Genomic DNA, 25,682 nt, shown 5'->3' on the forward strand with positions numbered 1-25,682 from the left:
TCAACATCCTGTTACTGGGCGGCCAGTCACTTTTTATCATATTTTCGTGATCAGGAGAAGTTACTGTCAAAATTGCCTTCAGTATTCACTGCTTTTCTTCCGTCTCACACATACCTTCTCTTCTCCCCTTATTTTTTAAGAGGGGAGGGCATCTCTTACCTCCTTCCCTCACCCATTTTTAAAATGTATCTTGTATCCTCCTTCCTCAATCTTTTCATTTTTTGGGGGAAAGAGGGTGTCATTCTGTACGATTGTCTTTCTGCTTGCCTGTTCCCTACTCTTTCCCCCTCTACCTTTGTCTTTCATATCTTTTTTCTGCTTTAGTATTAACAATGCTGTTCTTAAAATTTAAATTCTGTTTGCTCACCCGGATTTTAAAAGTAAGGATTTTTGTAAACTTGTTTTAGTTAATCAGTATTGTTTTTTTATATCTGATTCTAATATATTCAACCAAATGACACTTTTCATTAATTTGTTTTCCACTGAATGGGTTTTTGATAATTTGATTTTCCAAAAATGGGTTTTTATTACTTTGTTTTTCTCTCAATGTATATACTGCAGATAATTATGTGCATGTGTGTGTAAAGATGTGTTTGTGTGTGTGTGTATGTGTGTGTGTGTGTGTATATATACACACACACACACACACATGCATACATACACATACATTCCTATTTTTCATAAAGTAATGAATGACCATAATTACAAAATGCTATCTTCATCATAAAGTGGAACTTGGGTGCTCATAATTTTAAGCTGAGCCACAGGGAGATATAGCAATATTGAAAGTCTCCCACTGGAAGATTGGAACACCTATTCAGTTGAAACTCCAAAATCACAGCTCAGTGCATCAGCCATGAAACCACATCATCTTCCATTGTGTGGGTTGTGGTATTCCATGAATGCAACTCCTCACGCAGGCTTTTCTCTGCGGTGGACGCATTTGAAACTCTCCTTTGCCCTCGGCTCCATCCTGCTATACAGTCTCACACATGGCAGGAGAATTGTGAAGGAAAGAGACGATGCAACAGTGAAATTCCTAACTTGTCCCTAGGTATAAAACAAAATATGCCATCCCTAAACAAACAAAAATAAAAAAGAGGACAAAGTGAAAAATGGCTCAACTAAAATTAAAAGAAAATTCAACTCAGGGAAAGGACAAACGGGGTGGAGGTGCAGGCACAATCATGTACAGATGCCGGTTACTTACGTTCACCTCGGTGATTGCTATATCAACAACGCTACCCACAACAATCAAGGCGTCAAATGTATTCCATGCATCACAGAAATAGTGCTGCATGTGGCAAGAGGAGCCGGGGGGAAAAGGGTGGGGGTGAGAGAGAGAAAGGGGGGAAAGGAGGGGAAAAAGAAAAAAAAAAGCATGAAAGAGGGCAGAGTAGAGAAATAAAATAAGAAAAGAAAGAGGTTATGTGGGCATATAACTCAACTCTTACCACTGTATAGTACCAGCTGCTGCTGCTGCTTAGACCTTTTTTTGGTATTTTTTTGTTTTGCAACATTTCATGGTGGCGAGCACTGAGGAAGCCTGGTTTATTGCAACGTGACCCTGAGAAACACAGCTACCCTTGTCGGAAAGTGGGTAAAAAAGTTAGCTGCTAACCCAACTCAGTGGCATTTCATTGCAGCCACATGGACTGGGCGGTGGGACCAAGACCCCTAGGGAGGAGGAGAAGGAGGACGACGACGTAGCAGAATCAGTGGAAGCATGACCAGGAAAAAAAAAGATCAGGAGAAAGAGAGATTGAGAGAGTGTGAGAGAGAACCAAGGAAAAAAAGAAAGAGAGGTTGGGGTACGGAGTTTTTTTTTTCCTGCAGGTAGATCATTTATACTCACATTGGTCTCACTCAGAATGACGTCTATTATGCTGCCAATTACGATGAGGAAGTCAAAAACATTCCAGGGATCACTAAAGTAACCCTACATAAGGAAGGGGGCAAGGCAGGGTGAGGGATTAAAAAGTAATGTTAGACAGACAAAACAAAAATGCAACAATACCATCAGCATCATCAGCAGCAGCAGCAGGGCCACCGTAGAGCACCAGATTATTTGGGATGCGACTGTAAAGCTTATCTGGCCTTCCATCCTCAAACCAGCTTCAGCGTTTTCCCAAACTGGAAAGGGGCATTGGGAAATTGGTTGCAAATCGTATTTAACTTATCGTCTCTGATTAGGTCTGTAAATGGAAAAGTATCTGTAAAAGACATCTTTTTCTTGACCTCTCAATTAAGGAGGCAAGGCAGTTTCAGGGAGACCATTGCTGCTCATTGCATGAACCCCATGCTCCAAATGTGTGCAGTGAAAGACAGGGATTTTAATCACCGCTATACTCTGGTTTGAAAAATGGAAGCCCGGGGCATTGCAAAATGCTATTCTCATGTCCTGGATACACAGGCTCATAATATAATTCATAAACAGCAGCCCTCTTGTTAGCTCCCTGAAACAAAAAACACATATAGGACTCAGATTAGTTAACTCAACCCAGCCCATGCCTGATAGTGTAGAACAGTAGGAGTTTTCAGATTCCAGCACACTAGTGGCCTTCTAGCACTTGTTTTTTGGAAGAAAATACAAATAAAAATGACATTTCTGGGACAGACTTTAGCAAACCAAGAGTATTCCAGTGTTTACAGATGGAACCCAACTTACTCATCCTGGCTGTATTCCTGATTACAGCCACAGTTGCCACCTTGCCCAATTGACTGGTCCACCATGTTGTTGGGCATAAGGCAAAGCAGGCACAGAGTTAGTTAATTCCCACATTTACAGGTAACCCTCATTATGCAATTCATTAACCTTTATGAGCATGTTAACAAATAAAAACCCTGTAAGCAAAAGTCGAGAAGAGACTACACACGCTAATTGAATTTCAACAGATTCAAAACCACAAAACACATTTGAGGTTAATCTTAATTTTTTACATCCACGCTTAGTGCATTGATTTCTATGTAGTTCCTACACACCTTTTAGAATAATAGAGCTACAAGAGCAAGGATGTATTGTGATGGATGCTGACACAACGGCTCACCAACAAATACCGCCATAACCAGGAGTCCACTAGGGGAAACATCCTGAACAACTAGGTCTAAACCACTACTTGCCTGAACCACTACTGCTAAACAACTAAAAAGTCTCTACAACTAAGTACTGAACAACTACTGTCTAAACAACAATTGTGCCTGAATAACAATTGCCTGAACAACTACTTTTAAGGTAAGGTTTTCTTTTTGGTTTTTATGGCTTATTAGTTGTTTAGAATATATATATATATATATATATTAGTTGTTCAGGCAATTGTTGTTCAGGCACAGTAGTTGTTTAGACAGTAGTTGTTCAGTACTTAGTTGTAGAGACTTTTTAGTTGTTTAGCAGTAGTGGTTTAGGCTATAGTTGTTTAGGACCTAGTTGTTCTGTCACATATTCGTCCACTAGGGCATTTGGGTCAACAGTGGAGCCGCCTGGAAACCAAAACATCATCATTATTTCCCTTATTCTGGTTCAAGAGGCTGATGCAACAGTGGTGGGATGGTGGGTAAAAATATAGTAAGGCCAAATGTGAAAGCTGCATCAGCCCAAAAGGTATGTCCGTCAGAAAGATATGGGAAGAATATCCATGTCTTAGGCCTGAAAATAAGTGGAGAACCATAAGGCAAAATGAAGAAGAATCAACACAGGTAATGTTTGTCACAAATGCACTCCCCTTCAGTCTTCACTACTAATGTTGTCATAAAGCACCAGTGAGATGGCTAGGGAGCAGATGGAGCACACTGTATAACCATACCACATCACCCTGTTTTATGACATGCAGCATATGAGCATTTCTCTTAACCACAATTCCCATGAAGAAACTCCCTGAACCTCTTTTGTATAATATGGGTACAGATCCATATTTCAGTTCGAAGATATGCTTGCACTGTGATACAACATCAAATTCTAGGCACCATTGAGGCCGCAGTCACTCAGGTAGATCTAAAGCACCTGTTCTGGCTAAAGCAACTTCTGCTGCTACTGTCTATGTTCCTTCGGACAAATGCAAGCCTTGGTCCTGTTCCAAAATTTACAATTTATCCTTTGTTACAAAATACAACATCAACAAGACTGCTAAGGAAATTTCCTGACTGATGGTGATTCTCCTTTAGATTTCAAATACTAATCCACTCAGGAATTGGACAGGTGTATGCTGTTTGGTGAGCTGGCACACAAACCAGGTATTACCTGTCTTCCCACCTCTGACCAGAACCAAATACTATGATCACTGACCACACACTCAGGAAAGTACAGTCAGTGGGAGAGTGTGCAACACCAGGTTAAAGACTGGTAGCATATGGAAACAATAACCAGAAGCCCATCATATCCAGATTTGAGATACGATCTATCATAAATATACAGTGATCAGACGTCATCAAGAGTAGTATGGATAAGAAAGATGGCACATTTCCCTACTCCTTTTTAGGTCTCATCTTCTAGACAGTGCATGTGCTGTCTACTGTGAGACATATTGTGGGCTTACCAAGAACATGCAGGGGCTTGTAGCCTGTCCATTGGTTATTACTGGTTGGCTTTCCTGTCACTCTCATTTGCATGCTCCTTATTCACGTCCCAGCTTGTCAATCGTGTGTTTGTATCTTCCATGGAGCGCATGCTGCTTCTTTACCATCACTTTGAATGAGTGGATTCTATACCTTCACTGCTTCCTTTTAAAATACTACCTTTTTCTTGTTAAGCATTCTATGAGTGCATTGTTTCTCCAGCTGTCCCCTTGTGCACTTCTCTCCTACTGCACTCCATGTTGCTCTCGGTCATCCATGTGTTTCATCTCGACCCCTCCAAGATGCTCTTGCTTGTGTGTCCTCCTCCTTTTGCTTTCACATCCAAGTACATTTCCCCTGCCCCTCCAAGTTGCTCTCTTGCCCATTCCTTTTCCTCCCACCCCTCCCTCCATGTTGTGCTGTCCCCCCCTCACACTCTCTTTCATTGTTGCTTCTCCTCAGCACCCCATCCTCTCCTCCAAACAGCTTTAAAAAACTTTAATGCCTATTTCTCTTTTTTAGTTACCAATCCAACTCAGATTGCGAAATAAACAGAAAAATTTAAATAACGCCAGTGTAATTCTGAAGGCCCACCCGTCTGAAAAATGCTGTGGGTGCCCGCATCAAAGGTTTCTTTTAATTTTTAGCATGAGAGATGGTGGGCAACATAGCTAAAACTCATTGACAAAGCCAATAGGTCCCAAAGGCAAGACCAATACTCATGAGTATTACTGTCACTTAAACTAAGATGCGCTTATTTGAAAAGATCAAATGCGTGTCAATAAAGTCATTCTTGCTATGCATGTCTTGGTTTGTGTAAATAGAAATATATTTTTGCACAGCAATGCCATCTTCAGATCAGGCAGCTTGCAGCAACAAAGAGCACTCTACCCTGGGGTGAGGGACTGCCACGCTGCACAATCAGAATCAAGGAACATACTGCGAAGAAAGACACAATATCTGTAAATCTGACCCGTCCTACCCTTTGTGGACTGCCTGGTGGAATGTGTATGTTTGTCAGCCACCACTGAGGAGGTCTGTCACCTGGCTCCTGCTTTCTTCACTTGCAGTACCAATATCTACCGCAAGTGGGCTGAGTGAGACCAGGGGTGTTGATTCCATAGGTGCAGCAGATGCAGTGGCACCAGGGCTCACAGGCCTGAGGGGACAAGCAAACTATTATTATTGTATTCCAGAGTTCAAACAGCAGCCTGGGTGTCCATTTCTTTCCTTACACAAGGGCCCATTATACACTGCCTACGTCATTGGTCGTAATGCATTAATGAGATGCTACATTTGTAAAGAAATTGGGCAAGGTGCGGAAAGTGCACAGCACACACAGATTTCAAGGCAGTGTGCCCCTGCAGGAAGGCATCCGAATTAGCGGATTGCTGCTGAAATTAGATCCCATCACATAAAATAGTAAAGACGGATACACCTATGGTTCATGGTTGTTCCAGAGCCTGTCAGCTTCCACTGGCAGCCGGCCAGAATTACACTATCATTAAAAATGAGGGGGGTTTTATCCTGGGGGGGTGCTGATGAGGCTACAGAAGAAGGAGCAGTAAACTTATGTTTTGGCTATTACTCTGCGGGCGGTGGGAATACCTGGAGCCACTTGCCATATTTAACAAGCACAAACCTTTGATTTGTATAATGCCTCTGTAAACAAAGCAGGCAGGAGGCTGTCACCGGGATCAGACTGGGACAGAAAATACACCCGGGCACCAAGATAAAAGTGGCCTCTATTAGTAAATTAGATAGCTATAAAATTGGCCCATGTTTGCAAATTGGGGTAGTTTTGAACTTGCAAAGGAAACGCTGTATAAATGTTTTGCGAGATATGGTAGGCTGTATGGATTTGAGCTTGCCGCAGGCAATGTTTGTGGTAATATAAGGAGAATCCAGTGGGGCTCCTCCGTTATGGCGGAGGAGCGTGGCCCCACTGCTGAGAGCCAGCAGAGACAAACTTGAAAAATGAAATGATGGTAAAACAATTTTTTTATCAGTTTATTTTCTCACTGAGCCAGAGCCAGCCGAAACTTAGGGCGGGCCCTCCTGACGAACAGCAGCAGGGAGAAGGAATGGTGGGTCCTGTAAGTGCGCATGTTGGTTTGGCCGGCTGTCTTAGGATGCCCAAACCTACATGCATACTTAAATTTCTCCAACCCGAGCTGTGTTGCACAGTTGGGTGGAAAACAGGCACAAGCTCCCTCTTCCTGAGGAAGCATCAAACGCGCCTGCTTAGACCCATCACGTCGCTTCTCTCATGCTGGGTAATAGTATTCCCAGCATGAGGGCAGCGTCTGGATTGGCATCTGGGAGCCTGCGTAGTGTGCACCAACCAGTCGACAGCTGGGACCCAGGAATCGCGACAGGAGCAGAAAAGTAACGAGGTAGCGGCCGGCAGGGGGAGGTAAGTACTCTTGTTTTTTTTTTCGTTATTTCCCCTAAGATTTTTTTTTTTTCTTATTTCCGCCATGCTCCTCACCACTTGTCATTGAGAACAGCCGCCACTGGGAAAATCAACAGTAGAAACCCGCCCGACAGACTATAAAACAGGTCCATAACTAGCCAAAAAGACCTTAGGGCACGGCCTTGTTGGACCCGGACTGTATCTGAAGTATTTGTTGAAAGGGTCCAGTTCTACCTGCCTCTGGCCGTCCTCTGTTCTATGCACACATGCTGGAAAGACGAGAGATGTTTCTCTTGAGAGGCAACGCGCTCGCTAAGATCTTTTTTTTTTTCTCCAAGCACTTCGGAAATGATTAATCGTTGCTTTGAAACATCAAGCCCCTTTGTGCTGACACTTTTTTATTTTCGCAAACCTAAACATAAAACCAGCAGGTAAAAAACAGGCAGAAGCCCTGCCGTGAACAGAACAAATACAACGCTTTTCCTTTTTTTGATTATTTTGCAGGCTTGGGATTATTTGACCTTTGGGGTTTTCAGAGCTCTGTGTTATTTCAGAGGGAGGGAGTACACATTCTGCCCGGAGTGCAGATATTCTTAGCCCAGGCGTGGCCACGGGCTGTGGGCGAAGCCTCCACTGATGTTCCCAGGACTCCCTGACACACCCCAGGCAGTGGCACAATGAGGACCACACTCTGCTGGAGAGCCACTGGATACAAGTGATGGTTCTTGGAAAAACACATTTTAGGAGACAGCAGCAGTCTACAAACAAGCATGACTTCACAATAATCTTCTCATACAGGACTCTTTTTTGCAGCGCTAACAATACATTTTAGTATTAATTTAAACGCGATGGAAGGTATGCGAATGAGTGGGCTCACCTGGCATTCAAGGGTGCATAGGTTTTAAGGCTGGTGAATTGCCCAGTCTGACAAGCACTCTCTTTTCCCTCCAGAACTCCTTTGTCATTGCCAAAGAGAAATAAACATCGCATGGTGTTTAATCGGCTATTATTGCATACTCAACCGTGACGTCAAGAAGCAGTATAAATTACATTAGTTCCTTTTCTCCATCCATAAGGGGTGTTATATCTATGTAAGAATGGGGAAATGGGTGGCAGAGAGCGAGTCCTTTGGCTGAAAGGGCTGAAGAACTAGCAAAACTGCTACTATCAGCAACCTGCGTGCACTCTTACATCTATCCTAGTTCGGACCTACTCCCATGATAATTCCCACATATATTCTGCAAAGGACCTCAGTAGGTGCAAAGTAGATTTTTAAGAATTTAACTCTCTGAGTATCGAACGAGTGGTGGGATGTAGTAGCAGATCATCAGTGGTTCCCAACCTTTTGATATCTGTGGACCCCCACTTTATCGTTACTGGAAGCCGGGGACCCCCACTGAATCATTATTGGAATCCAGTGACCCTCTACTGAGTCATTACTGAAAGCTGGGGACCTAATCTGTTAATATTATTTAATTTTCTAAGCAGTCGCGGACCTCCAGGGGTCCCCGGACCACAGGTTGGGAACCACTGATGTAAGGGGTTTCCATAATAGGCCAACCACGACCACTGGGCTCTCTTCACCAGGGCTAATAGGTCTGAAAACCATACACTGTTCAACCAGTCTAAAGCCATCAGCATCTTCTTCAATGATGTTCATGTGTCTTTGATCTGGATGATAGAAACATTTTTCTGATGATGGGAAAAAGGTAGTTTCCAAAAAAAGGCAAATTTCTTGCCACAGAGAGTACTTTTTACTACTGATGTTTACAAGTCAGATGAAGATCTTTTGAAGAATCCTCCATACATGGGAAACAACACACGCCACCTTGTGAGAAGCATGATATGAATTTCTGAGACCGCCGACATACAGACTGTGTTTGGTAATCAGTTAAAGTCCCTTGCCTGCTTGCAAGCAGAACATCAATCAGCTTGTAGATAAGAATCCTCTTTACCAAGATGGTTGGGATAAAGGATTTCTGCACCAAGAATGTGGATTTAAGTTCCACCTTTTTCATATTATGAAGACTTGTCTTCCCTTTGAGAGTTCTTCTGAGTGCTACTGAAGGTGTAGGCTAGCAGGGTATTAGCTGTGGCCACCTCATGACTGGATGCTATCTACTGTCATCTCCAAAAGGTTAATGATGAAAACTGCTTCTTGGAAGCTAGAAGAGGACTCCAAATAACAGGTTTTCCTCTGAAGACCTCCTCTGAAGGTCCTGCTTTAACAAGGAGGAGACAGAATTAAAAGGAGTTGCAGATCAGCTTCTTATCTTCAGTGCTGGGAAGTTCAAACTTAATCTCCATTATCACCAACGTTACCATGAGAGCACCTGGGATCCGTGAGGCTATAATGTCAGCACCTTTCATTTCTACCATGTTGTAGGGGGATCCCTGCCATTATAAGTGGTTTGCAGATATGTTGCAGTAGGAGAACAGCTTCAACCCACCTACATGTGTAGGCGTGCCCTGTGTACTGAATCTTTCTGACAGAATTCAATGGCGCACAGGCTTGACTCACTGAAAGGCTCATGGCCTAGACGGGAGACGGTGATTTAGTCATCAAAGTAGGGAAACCCGACTTGTCGGTTATTTAGGGATGTACAGAGCTTCTTCATGAGTTTACTAGAAGAACACTCTTATTAATATTTGTTAACATACTGCTTCTCAAGTTATCAATACACACGGTTGAATAAAAGAACAACAGGAGTATATACTGTTGAGTTAGGTGCAGTTTTGCAAATTAGATTGACATTAGTCACTACCCCCATCTTTCATCTGGTGAGTACTTCATCAGATGAAACACGCAATAAATGATAGGTTTACCAATACAACCTTTGCTGCCTGAGGTAGCCACAAATGCACAGGCAAAGCTGAAACATGAGTGGTAATATCTAGAGCCATGCTGCATGCATGTCAGTCTGATTACATGTCACACTCAGAATCTGAGATGCCACCTCACAAGAAGAGATGAAACTATCAGCAGGCTATTAGCCATGGCCATCACTGTCACACATCATTTTGAGCACTAGTGTAAACAGACGTAAAGGCAGACATTGATCGAGTCTGGAATCTTTTGCCTAGAACCTCAACAATCATGCAAGGGAACTAAGCTAATTCTAGAGGTCCATGGATATTTTCACAATGTCATCTGCGTATCATTTATTGCATGTAATTCACATGAAAACTAAATCTACAGCTCTAATGAATAGGTGCACATTCTTTATTTTGTGGAATTCACACACATTTCCACTAGTATGAATGGTGATCTTTCCAGGCATTTTACTAGTTCTTCCTGAACTCCCACTAACCCAAAGGATATATCTAAATCATGTAATCGATACAGCAGGCCTGATGTGAAAATACACATTTTTTTTTCATGGGAAAATTTCTTGTGAAAAAGCGTTTCCCCCTACATCTCCTCCAAATTCTGAGGGGATCAGTAGCACTTCACTTACTTGAAGGGGAGTTACTCCGGACGTTTGCTGGAGTAGGTCTTTGACCATTGCTATTAAAGCTTGCCACAGACATTTAGTACCGGAGAGTACCAATACTGGAAACTTTATGCTCAGATTTCTGGGGCCAGCACCTTTATAATGTCCCCTTGGTATATGCTACTGATACCGTCTCTAATAGCCTGGTATGCAATTTATGGTTAGGCCGTAGCCAGGAGTTTATTTATTTGGTGACTGTGACCAATGCATTCGAGGCAGAATATGTACTGATCAAAGTTGGGGACACTCTGTTGTAAAGCATGGAATCAGCACACAGGAGATGTAAAACTAGAGCAACAGAGAAGTGTTTCTGTAGGTGGAGAAAAGCCGACTCAGAAAATTAAGGCTGAGTGCGTAAGAAGGGTCATCATTATGCCGGGTCTCAATTTTCTAAAAGTGTCTAGGCGGAAACGCCTGCCCTGTCCAATGGGACTAAACATGCCAAGCAAAGGACAGAAGAGGCTGAAAAAATACTGGTACTCTACTAAGGGACTATGAGCTACCCCCACAAGACTGAAGATGAAGACATGTTTGAATCTAAAGACTACAGTAGGCACTATTTATCCTAAATACATTAGCAAGTGCAAGGAACAGAACCAGACCTGACACAAGTGTATAAATAAGGGGATTCACATTAAGAATAAAAGCTGATTGTGTTTGACATACCCACTGCTTTGCCACTGCCCACTCCAATAGGTTTGAGCCTGTCTTGGCCATAAGCATGTTTGCCAGTCTTTCAGTATTTTAATGAGATTTGATGGGCTCATCAGGAAATTTCTGACATTGCAAACCCACTGAAGAATGGCCATGTTTATTCCATAGAAAATACAAGGAAAAAACCTCCCATATTTGGAACAGAAAATGAGAGAGACTCACACCATTACACGTTTTGTATGTTTGGTAAAATGCATAGATAACAATGCAGCAGCTAAACCTGTCCAGCTTTCATTTTGTGGGGATAGTAGGCGTTGAGCTCGTCTGTGGAAAACCTAGCATCATATAATAAAGAAGACTACAAATAAAATACAGGAGACAAATTTTGTATCCATGGGGGAACTGCTGTCTTTATAGGTATGCAACACCTACAAAAACACTTTTTACTCATTAGAACGTGTTGGCTACCTATAACACGCTTTGAGTGCACTACAGTCACACAGCTCAGCTGTTAACATAGCATGGGTTATGCACAGTATTAGTGGACAAATCCACTATTGGAACACATTGAACTCTTTTCAAGAGGCATCACCATACAAAGCAGAAACCCGTTTGTCACAACAAAACATTTTTGTTTAGCAGGATGAGTGCCTGGAATAAAGGCAGGTACTCAAACAGAAGCTTGCAAGAAGCGCTCTTGAAAAATTAACTCCGAGGAGGACATTTATGGATCTACCCACTTTATAGACTCTAGAACGTATGACCATCAAACATGCTTGCTAGAGTCCTCTCTGTAGAAAGCAGAGCATGTATGGTGTAGTTTTATGTCTGGCTGGAATAAAATATCTCAGGAAATCTAGGCAGTCCTGCACTGATCTGCTTGGGTGTCAGTCACAGAATTCTCACCACTTCTTCCCCTTGGTAAATAGAGACCACAGACTATTGCTGAATTGGCAACTATGGTTGTCCGAGTAGTTAAGATGACATTTGCTAGCGCAGCAATGGTTCCAAATAGTTTTCAGATATTTCAAGTATTTCAGTTTAGTGGTAATTGGGGGACTACTTTCTTTGGACAGGCCAGACTACATTGTTTTAGACAATACTCTCCATAAATAGATTCCTGCTGATTTAATTTGTTACGTTTTTTTCTACATTTGATCACAGAAAACACACATTGACAGGATCAAACTAGAAAATAAAACAATCATGTTGGAGCCTGAACCTGCAAAGTGAGCTCTGTAATTCAGCCCTGAGTGGGGTCGAATCTGTGCACCATCTACAGTCTCATGTCTCTTGGGATTTGGCTACAGTGGGTGCCATCTGAATAGAGAGCTTGGGCTGCTGCAGGAAGTTTACTGCATACCCATCAGTTCTTACACCTGTCTGAAGAGTATCCTTATAGTACATTGCCTCTAAAGTAATGGGTACACCAACGTTTGATGAAAACAAATGTACTAAAGGATTCACAGATTTAATATGGCAAAGAACAAACAAGGTTTTACTTCGGTACCTATTACATAAGTTGAAACCGGCTCCTTTGATTGTTGGTCTGCAATAGGCGCTTGAGCTGAAAGAATTGAATCATCGAGCCACAGAACATGGGTCGAAGAGCGAGGTGGACAGGTGGAGAAGGGGAAAGGGGAGGGTGTACCTTTGCTTGCCCCGTGTGTGGTATAGCACGATTTACTAGTTGTAAAACAAGTTTGCTCAAAAGCATCTTGCTTGACTTGTGGTTCATCAGAAGGACTAGAACATTTTGCTCATCGAAGCCTTCATCGATTTCTAGTAGGTGTTGAAACAAAGTATTTGAAACATGGCCGCTGATGGAAATATTTCAGTAGGTTTGAAATTTTCATGGTATCAGTGTGGGACCGAATCTAGGACAAAAGGAGGGGTAATAGGAGACAGGAAGAAGGAAAGGGACCAAAAGAAGATATTATTGCTTTAGAAGGAGGGGAGGAGACAGCAAGAAAGAGGTGAGGAATGAGATGATGATAGACAAACAATTAAATCAGACAAGGGAAATAGAAAGTTATGTTAGGCAGCTTTGTAGAGGGTAATATCACCCGCACTCGGCATTGTCATCTTATGGATTTTGGGGGCCCGGCAAAACATACTTTAGGGGGCCATGTTCAGAACAGCTTTGAGTGTTATAGCTGATTTCCTGCTGATTCAAGCCCCATTATGCCAAACAACATGAAATAATATGCTAAAGGTTAGGATGGGGGAATAGACGGATGGAAGATAGAAAGTTCATTTTCCCATGCGGGGTCGGGGGCAATTGCCCATTTTGTCCATGCCTTAAAACATCCCTGTCACCCTGGAGGGTACCATGGTGCTGAAGTTGAAACGACAGGCAGGATGAAAAAATAAAGATATGAGACAGCAAGAAGAAGTTGGCAACAAAATGGTATGAAGACGAAGTAAGAGCAAATGGGTGGTAAAAGGAGGAATCAATCTTGTGACGCTGGAAGAGGAAGTCAAGTCAAGAAGGGATTTGAAGAGAACGTCAGGCTTAAAGAACAGAAAACGATAATTGGCAAGGAGGAATGGGCTGATGCCATCAAGGCAGGGACTGTAATAAAAGGCATCTGAGAATGAGCAGGAGGAAGTAAACATTAGAGGACAGTGAACGAATGAAACAAAGCATGCAGAGGGTAAATATTTGGAGGGAAATCCTTTCTTTTAAAAAACTATTGCAGGTGTCATAAATTAAGAAGATGCACTCAACACATAGGCAAGTGGTAGCATGTTAACATCTTGTAATTAAGGTAACTCAAATGTTAGCGAGAATATATATCTTTTAGAACTGGCATCGGCTACTCCAGTACCATCCATGACCAGATGGCCCTATTCGAAACAGAATGTGACATTTTGGACAAAAAACAAATGAGACAGAATTGTTTGTCAATGGGAGCGTATTGTCATAAATATGGGTGGGGTGACTGTGTGCGAGTTAAGACTGTTGTGGGTTGAGCTGCGATGTTTGATGAGTTTTGAATTTTTAAAGTTGTTAACCCCACATACAACAATAACCCCTTTCCCTACCTGGACATATTAATTTGTGCGCTGGCTGTGAGCACCCTGACAAAGAACAATGCAGAACATAAGAAAGAAAAGAGGAGGGGGATTCCATCGAAGAATGGCTTCTATCCTAGGAATGGAGCAGAAATGTCAGCTGTCAGTACCAGAAGCGTTCAACGCAGGACCAGGCGCGTTACTGAAACAGCAAACTCATTAGACCTGCAAAAAAGTGAGTGGGATCTCAGAAAACCCTCTGCATGCATTCACACTCAGGAACAAATCTCAACAGCTACGAGGAATAATAAAGAAGCGTTAGAGAAGGAGGGCTTGGCCTCTGTGAGGTTGCTTTGAGGAGGAGGTGAAAAGGCTAGGCGACAGGCCTGACTGGGAGATCTGCAGTGATGTAAAGCCGAGGAAATGCAGTAAATCTGCCACCAGTAGGATTAGTGCTACCCTATCACTTGAGAAACCACCACTGCCAAACTGCAACAAGGAAGCAGAAATTCTGCTGACAGTTATCCTGACAATTGCAAGTTCGTAGCATCTTCTAGTAAGGGAAACGGGGGATTGTACATTGCTAACTACCCCCATTAATCCAGGCACCCATCTCTGTGTGAAGTCTGGGCCTTGTTGTCGAGGGAAATTGATGCTATGAAAAAAGAGATTTGGACATGCAGCAACGTGCCTCCAAAGCAAATTACGTTATTGTTAGTTACGCGGTATGGGTGGATGAGCTGCCAAACCAAAGACTTCATTCATGAGCTGTTGCATTGAGCTCTTGTGACTTCAATCTCCAATCTGCCCTTTTGTCCCTTCTGAATCTTAAACCGTCCCCCAACCCATCCAAATTATGCGTAGATCTCGGCGAAGGATCATCTACTTGCATCCAAATTGAAATTCTTTGGAGATATGCTCTGGGTCAGAAGGCCAACATTTCGTCAACCTTTTACTGACATGCATTGAATGTGACTCAGTGTTCAAGAACACTGCACATAAACCCTTAACATTTCATGGACACATGAGGCATCGCATTCCATGCGCGCAGAGGAGTTTCTGGCTTACTTTAACGATGTTATCATTTTTATAACATATGCATCAATCAATGTGATAAAACATTTCAGACGCATCAAGAAATATAAAGAGATGAGTGTTCTTCAAAGCCCCTGCTGCGGTTCGTATGTCCAAATTCCGACTGTTACAAAAGCACCGGAAATCCTTAGCCCTCAGCATGGGTAGTTAGTGTAATCCACATAAACAGAAAAACAATATTAAGAAAAATGTATGCTCAAGTCACTTCAAGTTCTGCTACATGGGCACACGGCCAGATGGCCTGTAAATAACTTAGGAATAGTTTATATTTGCTGTAGTGCTCAACAGTCGTCATATAATAACTAGGATAAATAGGCAGTCTAGGACTGGCTTGCAGGCTCGCATATTGTGGGGTTAGGTGGCTCACCCTATGATCCTTCAAGTGCTGGTGCTTTAATAATACATGTAGTAAGGAGGTGCAAATAAGTAATTTAACATTTACCTTGTACATTTTTATCAGTGACGCGTGCCTTTTGCTATGATGTCACCAGTGCCCAAGCTCATGTGGAACCACTTCATGTTATATTTCACTTCTAAGGATTTTTGGAAACTTGTGGGCCTGTGGAAAAAGGCGCTTATATTGCTTCTGTTGTTATTAATACAAAACTCCTTCGGCAGCAAAAGACTGCAGATAATATATCAAGGTAGTTAAAGGTAGGAGTATGGATTTACCAGCTCACCTTGTGGTAATTTCCAATTTTGTTTTAAGCTTTCGGGAGGAAAAAATCTGATAGTATGGTACCCGACTGTCGGACATTTCCACCGCATGTCTGGCAAGTTCTACATCAAGGGTTACAGATGGCTTGGATAAAAAACTGTAAACTACTGTCATGAACAAAATAATTCTGTGTATGGGTGAAAACAGTACCCTATAATTTGGTAGCGGGGTGCAGGAAATGTGCTGATCTCGAAATAAAACAATGGAGCTTTACATGAAAAACTGCTTGTCTGCTCACAATAGATGCCCCTCTTATTTTTTCGAGAGAGCACAGCACTTGTCAGAAGTGATGATCTCCTAACAGGAGGCCTAGTTGTAACCTGGCGGAACACTTCTGAAAATGCGGAGATAAAACTACCCCGCCACCAGGTCACAATCAAACCTGTTCCACCAACTCTGTAACCCCATCATGTTTATACATTTTTACGCATTTTATTTTCTCCCTTCTAAAATGCGCCTTTTTCTTGGCATGGCCCCTCGTAATGCCCTAACCCGCTTAAATGTTTCCAGATGTCAACGGTTATGTTTACCCCTGAGTTTTCGCTCGCCATCTCCTTCGAGAACGCAAGTGAGCCCCAACTCTCCTTAAAAGGCGTGCCACAGCAGCTGCTCAGTTGACCCAGGAAGTGCTTCGTGTGACCTATTGCCGTCAGCAGCTGCCAGCCGAGGAAACGCTTTTATTTATATCAAAGGGAGACGGTACTTTTCCAAACCTGGTTTCCCACAAGAAAACACTGCATTTTCTCCTCTCCCACGGATTTAATTAGAGGTGAGGAGGGGTGAGAAGAATTAACCAATGGCCTGTTTATTTTCCAAGTGGCACAATACACTCTTAAGCTGTGGTATACTGCAGGCTGTTTCCAAAATTACAGGCTGCCCAAAACAGAAGCATTGTGTGGGAGGTGATTGTGGACCATGGTGACAGTTTTCTGGTGGGAACTCTCCCCGGTTACTCCTGTAATAGTGTCGAACTTTCTTTCAAACACAATTATGCCACAGTTTTTCATCACCACAGACTGTGACTTTTCTCGTTGCGAACAGAAAATACCGTTACCCTAAACGTTAAGAGCAGAACAGTTGGAGATGCAAATATGGTGGTTAGAATGGAGTCTCAGTTTTAATAAGCATTGGCAAAGCCAATACACTCGCTTGGTGGCCTATTGGCTTTGTAAATGTTTTTTATCCACGCTGCACAACATCCGCACTTCCGTGCGGCGTTGCTGAATTTGAAGAAAAAGACCAAAGGCCTTTGATGCGGCCATCTGCACCATTTTAGAGGTACACGCCTACAAAAAGACACAATCACTTTTTTTCCATTTTAGTTACCGAGCCAAGTCGGAACGATAGGAAATAAAAGGCACAAAAGCCCTGTGTTTCTAAGCGGATGAGGGAGTAGAAGCAACATGGGAGAGTGTAGGGGGTGGGTAGTGGGAAACGAAGCTACACGGGGATGGTGGGGAAGCCTGGCAAAGCAGCACAGGGGAGGAGGGGCGAACGGCGAAGCAACACGGGAGGGTACCGAAAGCAACAGGACTGAAGGGCTAGATAGAGGTGATGCAAAAACAACAAAGGGGAGGCTGGGAGCAAACACAGCAAGGAGGGCACGGGTGCATGGAAGCAATGGGGAGAAGTAACTGGGCAAGCACAAGAGGGGTACATGGAGAAGCAGTCGGACAACAGAGAGCAACACGGAGTGCAAGGGAAGACACACAAGGGAGATGACTCAAGAACACATGCAGTCTAATGGAGTGCTTCACACACAAGGAAAATGTAATGCTTGAAAAGCAAGCAGTGGAAACATCAACATCACTCACTAGAATACACTGGAAAGAGTCAATGCTTCATGGGAGGGACAAACACAAAATTGACAAGCTGGGACACGAATAAGAAGCAGGCAAACAAGAGTGGCAACGAATGCCAACCAATGGCAAGCAGCGAGCAGTCTCTAAACCCCTCTATTTTCTTGGTAAGCCACAGCATGCCTAGCAACAGATAGCGCATGCACTACTTAGTAGGCTTGACGTAAAAATAGGTCCTGTTTCTGCTGTAAGATGTGTGCTTGTAAGTATCTCAACAGTGACAGGTATGACTGGGTCGGGCTTGTTAGCTGAAAGAAAAGTGTTCTAGGAAAAGAAAAACCTTAGTGAGTATAACTCTTTAGTAAGTCAACAAGCCTAAATGTTAGTGCTAATCAAATTTTGTTTTCTCAATGTTCTAATCCCCAGAAAGAACTTCTCTGAACTTCTTTTCTTGTTGCAGGCATTATTTATTTGCGTATACATGAAGCTGCGGCAATAAACAGCCTACAGTAAATACTTGATGTAGTTGGTGAAATCCCTTCTCCCTACTTTTGTCCACATCACCAGAAAATACTTTGCAACTCAGTTTCTCCCTCACACGTGCCATGCTGCAGAGCACAAAACAATTAAAAGTGCATGAGTTCTATCGTTTACAAATTCTTAACAAGCAAACTAGTCTGCCTCCAGCCAGTTATTTTCAAATTGCTGTTAACTGTGGTACACACCTACTGAAAATATTTTAGACTGACCGCAAGACCTATCATGCTGCTCCAACTGCTTATCATTATGTGAAATGGGAATGGGCAATGGCACACAATTAGCCTTTCTATTGCAGATTTATTTAAAACTGCATTTGAAAACGTGCCCTCTAACTAATGAAATAACAGTTTGCTCAGCGACCAACCAAATTCACAACAGGCCTGCTGCTTAACCCGCACTCCTCTTGAAAGCCCAACAGTCCAGAACTCACTAATGGCACTAACACCACAGATTACTTGTATCAAGCAGTCTGTTGTACAGAAAAATGCCACCAACACAGTAAGACTATTGAGTTACCTTGATAGTACACAAGGTGCAGCCATTACCCCACATTAAAAATAGAGGACATTAAATCGTGACTGTCTAGCCCGTACGATTTTGGCCAATTAGGTATGATGTTTGTCAACAGGAACATCTGGATGGATAAACAAATGTTACCTAATATATCTGAGGTGCTTGGCATGCTTGACCTTTCAGTCACATACTGTCAAATTAATCTTCATAAAGGTAATTTGACATGGTTTGTGGCGCCTATAGGAACGTTTAAACTCTATTAATTGCCTTTGGGGTTATCATTTGTACCTGTATTCTTTCATAATGATAAAGCAGCAAAACTTTTTTAGGATGATATTTTTATCTAGCAGAGGTTTGCTCCAAGTCGGGTAGTTTACAAGGCAGAACCCTTGCATATAATGAAATATAAATGTGTTTATTTGAATGGCCTAATGAAAAGGGAGATTAGCACAGCCCTCTAAATAGGAAGTGTTAGACCTGTCGACCTTAGGGTGGTCTTCCTCCAAACTTTTTGCCTGCTTGCCTCCAATTTAGCTGACTTCATTTTTGTTAGCATCAGAACTCTGTGAGCTTTACCACTGCTAACCAGTGGGGAAGTGCTTGTGTTGTCTCCCTAAAACATGGTTTGGTTGGTATATACCTAATTGCTTGTAAGTCCCTAGTAAAGTACACCATATGTAGCCAGGCCCTGTAAATTAATTGTTACTCGTGGGCCTGGAGCACTGCTTGTGTCACCCACTTAAATAGCACTTTAAAACATGTCCGAGGCCTGCCACTGCAGCCTGAATGCAGTGTTACACTGCCATGTCGACTTGGCAAATAAAAACCCTTAAACTTCCCTTTTATTACATTTAAGTCACCCCTAAGGTAGGCCCTAGGTAGCCCATTGGGCAGGGTGCTGTGTAAATAAAATGCAGGACATATAGATTTACATGTCCTGGTAGAGAAAAACTCTCAAATTAGTTTTTTCGCTACAGTGAGACCTACCCCTCTCATAGGATAACATTGGGAATTTCATATTACATTTAATAAAATGTAATTCCTAATTGAGTAGGGACAGATATATTATGTTTAGTACCTATGGAGTAGTAATAGTAAATCCTCTTTAATGGTAAAGTCAGATTAATTGTTATAATTTTGAAAATGCCACTTTAAAAAACTTTTGTATTTTCCTGCTCTTGGCCCTATGAGCCTACAGCCTAACTCCAATACACGTCTGGGGTGGGGTGACAGCTGGGCTTTGTGCAGTCCCTCTAGAGACACAAAGGGAGCTTAGGTGTGACTGATGGGCCATCCACATCCTGATTGCCCATCTTGTGCAGGTGGCAAGGGAGGAGCTGGCTACAGCCTCACACTTACACCTGAGTAGGCTGTGTCCTTCCCCACACAAAGGACTACTTAACCCCCTGTAGTGAGTCTGGAGTCAGGACAAAGTGAGGGCCTCTGTGCACTTCAAAGCTCTTCTTTGAATTATCCCCCATTTCAAAGGCACCACTGGGTATAAGAACTGGACTTCTGACCCTTCCAGCTCAGTGCACATTTGGAGCTGTGGGTACTCTGATAGGAAGACGGACCGCTGTGCTGCTACAAGGACTGCCACTCTGCTGGACTGCTGCTCTGGAAGAACTGCTTTCTTGCTGTGCTGACCTGCTGTCTTCTGCACCCGTTGCCTGGGTGAGAAGTACTGGACCCACATTATTGGAACCCAGAACTAGAGTGGCTCCAAGGGCTTGCCTTCTGTTTTCTAAAGTCTCACGGAGTCACAAAAGACTTCCAACTCATCACCAACAGCACCTGGACACTACTAACTGTGAGTCTTGCCGTGCCAAGTGGTGCCAATCCAGTGCTGGGCCCTTGCAAATGGGTATAAGATGCTACTCCAGCCAAAAATCAACGCCATTGCCCACCCAGAACTGCATGGCCACTGCTGCAAGGATCGAGTGCAAAGCATTGCTGACAGTGCGGTGCACTGCCTCCATTTCTGACTTGGCGTGGCTTGGAGCTGGCGCATCCCCGCCATCCCAAGGATTGACGATGACTCACCGCCTCCTCAGCTTCTCGCATCTTCTTCGAAGTCGATGCAAACAAGGTACTTTTTCAGCGGGCCAGGGCTGGTTCCTGTATCAGACTCATGAGCCTTCACAGTTGGCCTGGCCATTCAGATTTGACCCTTTCCAGCACAACCAGATAGCCCCGGTTGGCACTTCATGCTTTTAAGCACTAGTGTTCTCTTTAAAAATTCATAACTCAAGTTCTACTTATTAGATTTTTAGTTTTTTTGGTCTTGTCTTGTTCATTAAATAAAGCTCTATTCTTCCAACCAGATTTAGATTTTTTTGTGTGGTGTTTTCAGTGTTTTCCTGTTTGAGGTGTTGCACAAATACTTAACACGTTGCCCCCTATTTTGAGCCAGACTGGCATGTGCCAAGCTCCCAGGGGTGAGCACAGGTTAATTTAGTGTATGTTGGTTACTTACCCTGACTAGGACCATAGTTCCTGCTTGGGCAGGGTGCATACCTCTGCCAACCAGAAACCCAATTTCTAGCGGAGTCTTTAAAAGAAAGTGTTGGACATTATTGACAACTCAAATTGTGGAAGTTAATGGCTATTCTTGTAGACTTCCCTTCCCATGCACTTTAAAATACGGCATTATAGGTAGCGAGCCTGCTTTTTCCTCTTGGGCCTTCCTTTTGTGGGTAGGACATACTATACACTACTAGTACATGTCTTCAATAAGGGAGCAGCACTAGGATTTGGGACTCTTAGTTGCTTTTAATAGGCTCAACATTTCTGCAGCTTTGGCCTTTATTTTTAGGTTGAGCTTTACTTGTACTAAGTGTTGCCCGCTTGGATTCCCTTACCTTGCGCAATTTGGCGAGGGCATGAGTTATAGTTACCTTAGGGCACGAGTTATACTTACCTGAAATAACTATAACTATAAAAGCTGAATTTCTATGGTTTTGTGTGTGTAATATCTGAACGTAACTATAACGCCTAACCCTGACCTTCCCACCCCAGATCCTCCATTGAGAAGTGGTACAATGTTCCTTGAATAAAGAGGTGGAAGGAGTGGCAGAGATTGTGAGTATTATTAGGTTTAAAAAACAACTACTCAGTACGTCTGGGGTTAACCTTCTTTTCTTTTCACCACCCAGGTGTATTAGGTTTGACGGCACTGGAGGCGGCGTCAGGATGGACGGTCGGCATGTGAGAGGCGCCACATTGCTCCAAGTAGAAGGAGGGAGGAGTTCTGCACCATAGAGTGTAGGCACGCATACCGGATGAAAGGCTGTGACTGAATGAGCCAAAAGACCGAGGTGACTGCACATCCAGATTAGCGGGCCTACCTTTGGGGGCGGGGAGGAGGCCCCCTCTGAAATCCTGCAAAGTACTTTGAGGGTGCACGGTTGGTGTGCATATAGGATCATGAGCATGCAGAGACACCTAATGCTGAACCTTTCCTTGAACAATGGTTGAAGGCCACGATGTTGGCAAAAGACGTACCGCCTTTCTTCTCAATAGAACGTGCACATAGAATTCCGGGCAGGCCGCCACAACCTGGAGCCCCATCTCGGCCACTAATAACCAGTCTCGTCAATTTCTGGGACGGCGATTTGATCCTCCAAAGCTTCCGGACACAGGGCCCCTGGAAGTTTGACAATATCACCATCAGGGCTTACCCCGACTACACGATGGAAGTGCAATGCAAGCAAACTTTATACATAAAAGTCAAAAAGCTTCTTCGCAAATGCAACATCACCTACTACCTGTTGTTGCCGGCACAACTCTGTGTGATGGATGAGGGGAAAAAATATTTTCCTTTCACCTGAAGATGAACAGATGTGGCTACACCCTAAGGGCCTGGTTAAACCGCACTGTGAGGACCCCTTAGCAGGGGACTGGCTGACACCCAAACTACGGCGCAAAAAGAGATCTGGTATCAAGACGCACCTCTCCAAGGCTCAAGCAGCTGAGGGCCAAGCACAGGCACTAATCGAAGCAACCCAACTCACATTGAATCAATATGCCGCCCTCTACGAGGACAAAACATCGAACTCCGACTCCAGCGGGTCCACAATTCCCTCGATGCTAGGTCCTGATGTAACTCAACGCTCAGCAGATGACCTCTAATACTACACTTTAACTTTGGAAGATGACATTCTATTTCCAGGCTGCGAGTAATAGTGAACTTGACTTCAGATGCATGGACACCAGGTCTCAGGTCCCACACTCAATGTGACACTTAGAGAAGTTCAGTTCTTCAGCTTGCTGAACATAATTGACCACTTGCATGACATCTCCCTGGGGGGTCTGGTACTCCGGGTGCAGACGTAACGCACTGGCGAATAAGGGAGTCCAGGGTGAGGAGGGATCCACAGAACCTGATAAGGGCCGGAAGAGACATGACGTCAACTCCTCACACCTACGCCCCCCCAGTTCACATGGATTCCCGAACGGACACTGGTCAATGTATTACTATTAATAGCGCCTGTTGCGCTTATACGCTAAGGGGTGGTCAGGGCCCTGTTGGCCGTCACTCGGGATGGTTGAACACTGTTTATTGTTTTTATGTTATCACTTGTTTTTGACACTGACGATGAGTGATGGTAAGGGATGCGCCCTTGGGACAGACTAAGGAGACCTAATTTCTACACTGATTCCCACCGTGGCCATGGTGATAGACCAAAAGACATAAGCCCACACACCGAACCACATATTTACGAACACATGAAGATCAACAGTTACAACGTATTAACATGGAACTTAAGAGGTATGGCCAATCCCATGAAACGCAATAGGATACACACACTCCTAAAACACCATAGGGTCCACATAGCAATCCTGCAGGAAACGCACCTCACAGATAGAGACTTGCATAGCCTTAAAACTAAATGGCGGGGACGAGCATGTGGTACGATAACATCAGCATTTGCGAAAGGGCTGTTAATATGGTTAGCTCCAGAGGTTCCCTATGCTGTTGAACGTTACACAGTGGATAAGGAACTTGCCTCACTGGAAACAGACCTGCGCAGCGTGGAATGTGTAGTAGCATGGGGTTCATCTGACCCTGATGCGAACCAAGTGCACGGCATAGAGAGGCAAACATGCGTTTGTGCACTTACGATTATTGACATTACATCTCTAGGTTACACGCAGAGGGTGATCGTTCTGGCAGGCTGCTGGCATGGCAGACCCAAGGCGTAGCAACGCATTCCTATAGGTGCAATACGGCTTGACTCAGGGATTGTGGTCATACTCAAGTAGCTATAAATGATATCTTTCGACATTACCATAGCACACTTCATGCGGCAAGGCCTGACCCCCCAGCTATACAGTTAGCGGATTTTTTCAATTCGCTTCCCCTCACTCACCTTACTCCACTACAACGGATGGAGTTAGACATTCCTATAGAGATTGATGATATCCGAACAGCATTGCGTCAATTTGCTCGCAATAAGACCCCTGGTATGGATGGGTTACCAGTGGAATATTATGACACATTTTCTGCATAATCAGCTAAACCATTCCTGGAGGTGCTACGCGAAGCACAATCACGAGGGCAACTCACAGATTCTCAATATGAAGCACTGATTGTGGTTCTGCCCAAACCAGGCCAGGACCCACTGGACGTGCGGTCCTACAGGCCCCTATCATTGCTTAATTTGGACTGTAAGTTTTTGGGCAGGGTCCTAGCAAACCGGTTGATCCCACTAATGACACACTTGGTACATGAGGACCAATCAGGTTTAATTCCAGGACAGAACACCTTCCTAAATGTTAGACGACTCCTGCAGTTAATGACTGACACTCCAGAGGGGGAACATGATAGAGTTGCAGTGTCTTTAGATATTGAGAAGGCATTTGACACCTTTAGGTGGCCTTTCTTAAAAGAGGCTCTAAGCAACATGGGATTTGGCCAGGGATTTTTCAGTTGGATAGGTATATTGTACCCTAACCATATCGCCCGTGTAAAAACAGGCCAGTTCTAAGCTTCCCCATTTGCCGGGGCACCAGACAAGGCAAATGGGGCCATCCAGGGCGCAAGGAAACTACACATACATCACACCTTAGAACCATGGCTAGCGCTGGCAATACACACCATAGGTGATCTATGTAAAGAAGGTTCCATTATGACGTACACGGAATTAGATGACACTTATGGCATAGGTCCAGGGTGATTTATAAGCTACTGTGCACTGAAACAACTTATACATAATCTTTGGCGAAGCAGAGACGCAGAACCTATGACTTCACCTATATTACACAATGTATTATCTGGCCTAGGTCCCAAGCACATCATATCCCAGTTGTATAGCACTCTACTGAGGAACCTCGACACAAACCAAGCAGGAATGTGGGCTAGATGGGATGGGGTCCTCCCTGAACCACTATCGCAGTCCGCATGGACTGCAGTGCTTCGAACGACAAAGGAGGTATCACGTAACCCAAGATTCCGCTTCACTCAATTTAATTATTTGCACCAAACCTACCTATCCCACCACTGGCTCCACCGCATGTTCCCTCGCACTAATTATGAATGCCTGCGCTGTGGAGAACAGGACGCTACCTTTTACCACATGACATGGAGTTGCTTACATGTACAGCGGACTTGGCATGAAATTACCTGCCTGATGGGGGAACTTGTTGGTCACTCATTATTCCCTACACCTAAATCCTGCCTGCTTGGCATACGTGCCAGGACGAAGAAAGATAGACAAGTACATAGATGTACAGATTTGGCATTTGTACTATTCAAACGCCTCATAACAATGCAATGGAAATGCTGAATACTCCAGATACGTGCTGCTGGCTGGGCGACTTGCTGAAGTCGGCGAGGACGGAATCACAGGCACTTCATTCACTCAATGATGGGGGTGTGATGATTA

The 25,682-nt window shown here is 43.7% G+C and overlaps 1 protein-coding gene across 1 annotated transcript in view; it reads right to left on the bottom strand.

The window, feature by feature from the left end:
- Window positions 1-25,682, bottom strand: part of CACNA1C (calcium voltage-gated channel subunit alpha1 C) — a 1,395,795-nt gene that overhangs the window by 217,755 nt on the left and 1,152,358 nt on the right. Inside the window, exons 31-32 of the mRNA XM_069228081.1 lie at window positions 1,856-1,939; window positions 1,211-1,294 (exon numbers count right to left, since the gene is read on the bottom strand). Of these exons, the coding sequence (XP_069084182.1) occupies window positions 1,211-1,294; window positions 1,856-1,939 (168 nt within the window). The remainder of the gene's footprint in view (window positions 1-1,210; window positions 1,295-1,855; window positions 1,940-25,682) is intronic.

Source organism: Pleurodeles waltl, chromosome 4_1 (assembly GCF_031143425.1).
Source record: "Pleurodeles waltl isolate 20211129_DDA chromosome 4_1, aPleWal1.hap1.20221129, whole genome shotgun sequence".
Classification (NCBI taxonomy): Eukaryota; Metazoa; Chordata; class Amphibia; order Caudata; family Salamandridae; genus Pleurodeles; species Pleurodeles waltl.